The following is a 2,141-nucleotide window of genomic DNA, read 5'->3' on the forward strand; positions in this document are numbered from 1 at the left end:
CCCTTCACCAGCACCCCTTATCCCCAGTTCCCCTCCCCAACACCCCTTATCCCCAGTTCCCCCTCTCCTCCCCAACACCTTTTATCCCCAGTCCCCCTCCCCCCTTTTTGCCGAGACGTGCTCCCGTCTCACAAGGTCTGTCCGGTGGTGATGTGGGTGTTTTATGGGCCGACTGTCTGAATGGGTTACATTAATAGCGGTTTTAATGATGACATAAACTACTACCATATGTCTAGTTTTGTCACTCCTTTTAGGTTTTATTGGATGTGGAGAGCTTGATATCAAATTTGTATATGTAATTGGCGGCTGGCTTTGAAATGAAAGACACTAATATATGCAAAAGCCTTATTTATTTACATAAAGCAGAATGGAAAACATCTTATTTACAAAGTATGAACACAGAAGGATGATATGTATATTTGTATTCTTAAATTACGTATATTCCATAAACTGTCTTACAATCTCAGATACAAATCTCTTTTGTATAAAAAAATCAACGTAATAATATATTTCAATACATCGTAAAAAATATCTAAAAACTGTACACATTTCCTTATAAAATACAATGGCAACAGAGCTCACAGGATTCCAACGCAGTCATGTCTCGTCCCTGCAATGCTTGCAATCTTTCTCGTACGAACGCTAATCATCACTGAGAGGAAGAGAACATCAATGACCTTGCATTACCAATCATCATATTTGTCTTGGGTGAAAAGAAAAGGTCCTTCGGCCCTAGCAGTCGTCGATGTCCGTGCAGATGAAATTCGAGGACGAGTGAGCGAGGAACAGGTTGAGGGTGTCATCGCCCTCGGCAAAGGTGGACGTCAGGTGGTCCAGCTCCTCCTCGAAGGGCTCGTCTCCCAGGAGGCTGCCGAGCTCGACGGGCGCCGCCAGGACGCTCTCGCAGTCCGAGCTCGAGCCGCAGCCGGAGAGGCCGCTCGACGACGCGATGGAGAACGAAGGCGACGAGTCCCCGATCGGCACCGGCACTGGCACTGGCGCAGGGAACGCGACGCTATCCAGAGGACTCGGGGGGGATGAGCCGTCACTCGAGAACGCGGAGTCTCGACTCGAGGACTCGCTGAGGTGTCTCCCGCTCCTCGGGAACTCGAGGAGGACGTCATTCCTCACCACAGGGCTATCCAGGTCCTGGAAGGCGACGTTCACCGACACGGACTCGCCCGTGTGGAAGATCGTGGCCGGGTCGGTGTAGGTGACGTGGTGGAGCGTGGTCGGCGTGGCTCCGGCGAGCGGCTCCGGCGTGTCGTTGCCAGGGATGGCGGCGGGGACGTGCGAGAGGTCCGCGCCGTAAGGAGTGAATGCCAGAAGCGGCTGGTTGAGCGTCATCAGGGGGACGACGGGCTCCAGACGCGGCAGTTTGTGGGGTCTAGTAGTGATGGAGTCGACTCTCGGCCTCTTCACTGTCATTGACATCATGAGAGGCTCGTTGTTGATCGTTCTGCCTACTCTGTGGGGCGGAGTCTGCAACGCCACGTTCTTTAGAGTAATATATGCACCGTTGCTTGTGGCAATACTTGCTGTCTTGCACTCTCTCGGCTTGTTCTTCGGTTTGCTCGGTCTTTTAGTCGTCGATTTAGTCGCTATCGTGTGCTTGCTCTTACTTCCATCCGCTCTCGCGTGCGACTGTTGGCTTTTTGGTTTTGATACTTTGCTGTTATTTTTACTGTTGCTAATCGTTTTGCTATTTTTTCCTGACGAAGCGACCGACGTCTTGGCTCCCGGGCTCTTCATCACGGGCCGGACGCAGTGCTCGGGGCGGGCCATGTGGGCGTTCTCCAGGCACCAGAGCTCCCTCACGCCGTCGATGTCGGTGGGGTTGTAATCGTCGTCTAAGACACCCGCCAGGGCGTCGATGTAATTAACGGCTAGTCTGAGGATGGTGATCTTAGTGAGCTTCTCAGCATCCGCCCCGGGGAGGTCGGGGATCGCCTTCTGAAGTGTCACGAAAGCATCATTTATCCTCATCCTTTCCTTCACGGGTGCTGTCTAGTCGGTATTGCTGAGCGGCGGAGTTTGCTTCTCCTGGTTTTTCCTCTGACGTGCTCGGTTTTCTCGATTCTATCCCCTTATGGGTGGGACTTGGGGGGTTCCATAAGCGACTTGGCCCCCCCTCACGGGCG

At 52.8% G+C, this 2,141-nt stretch overlaps 1 protein-coding gene across 1 annotated transcript; it reads right to left on the minus strand.

Annotated features, from left to right (window-relative positions):
* Positions 1-351: 351 nt before the first annotated feature.
* Positions 352-1,981, minus strand: LOC119585051 (the record flags this gene model as incomplete). Its single annotated transcript, XM_037933668.1, is given in 1 exon segment — positions 352-1,981. A coding segment is annotated over 1 exon segment (1,249 nt), but the record flags the coding sequence as incomplete, so codon positions are not given.
* Between the last annotated feature and the right edge of the window lie 160 nt (positions 1,982-2,141).

This window comes from Penaeus monodon, chromosome 19, assembly GCF_015228065.2.
Source record: "Penaeus monodon isolate SGIC_2016 chromosome 19, NSTDA_Pmon_1, whole genome shotgun sequence".
Taxonomy (NCBI): domain Eukaryota; kingdom Metazoa; phylum Arthropoda; class Malacostraca; order Decapoda; family Penaeidae; genus Penaeus; species Penaeus monodon.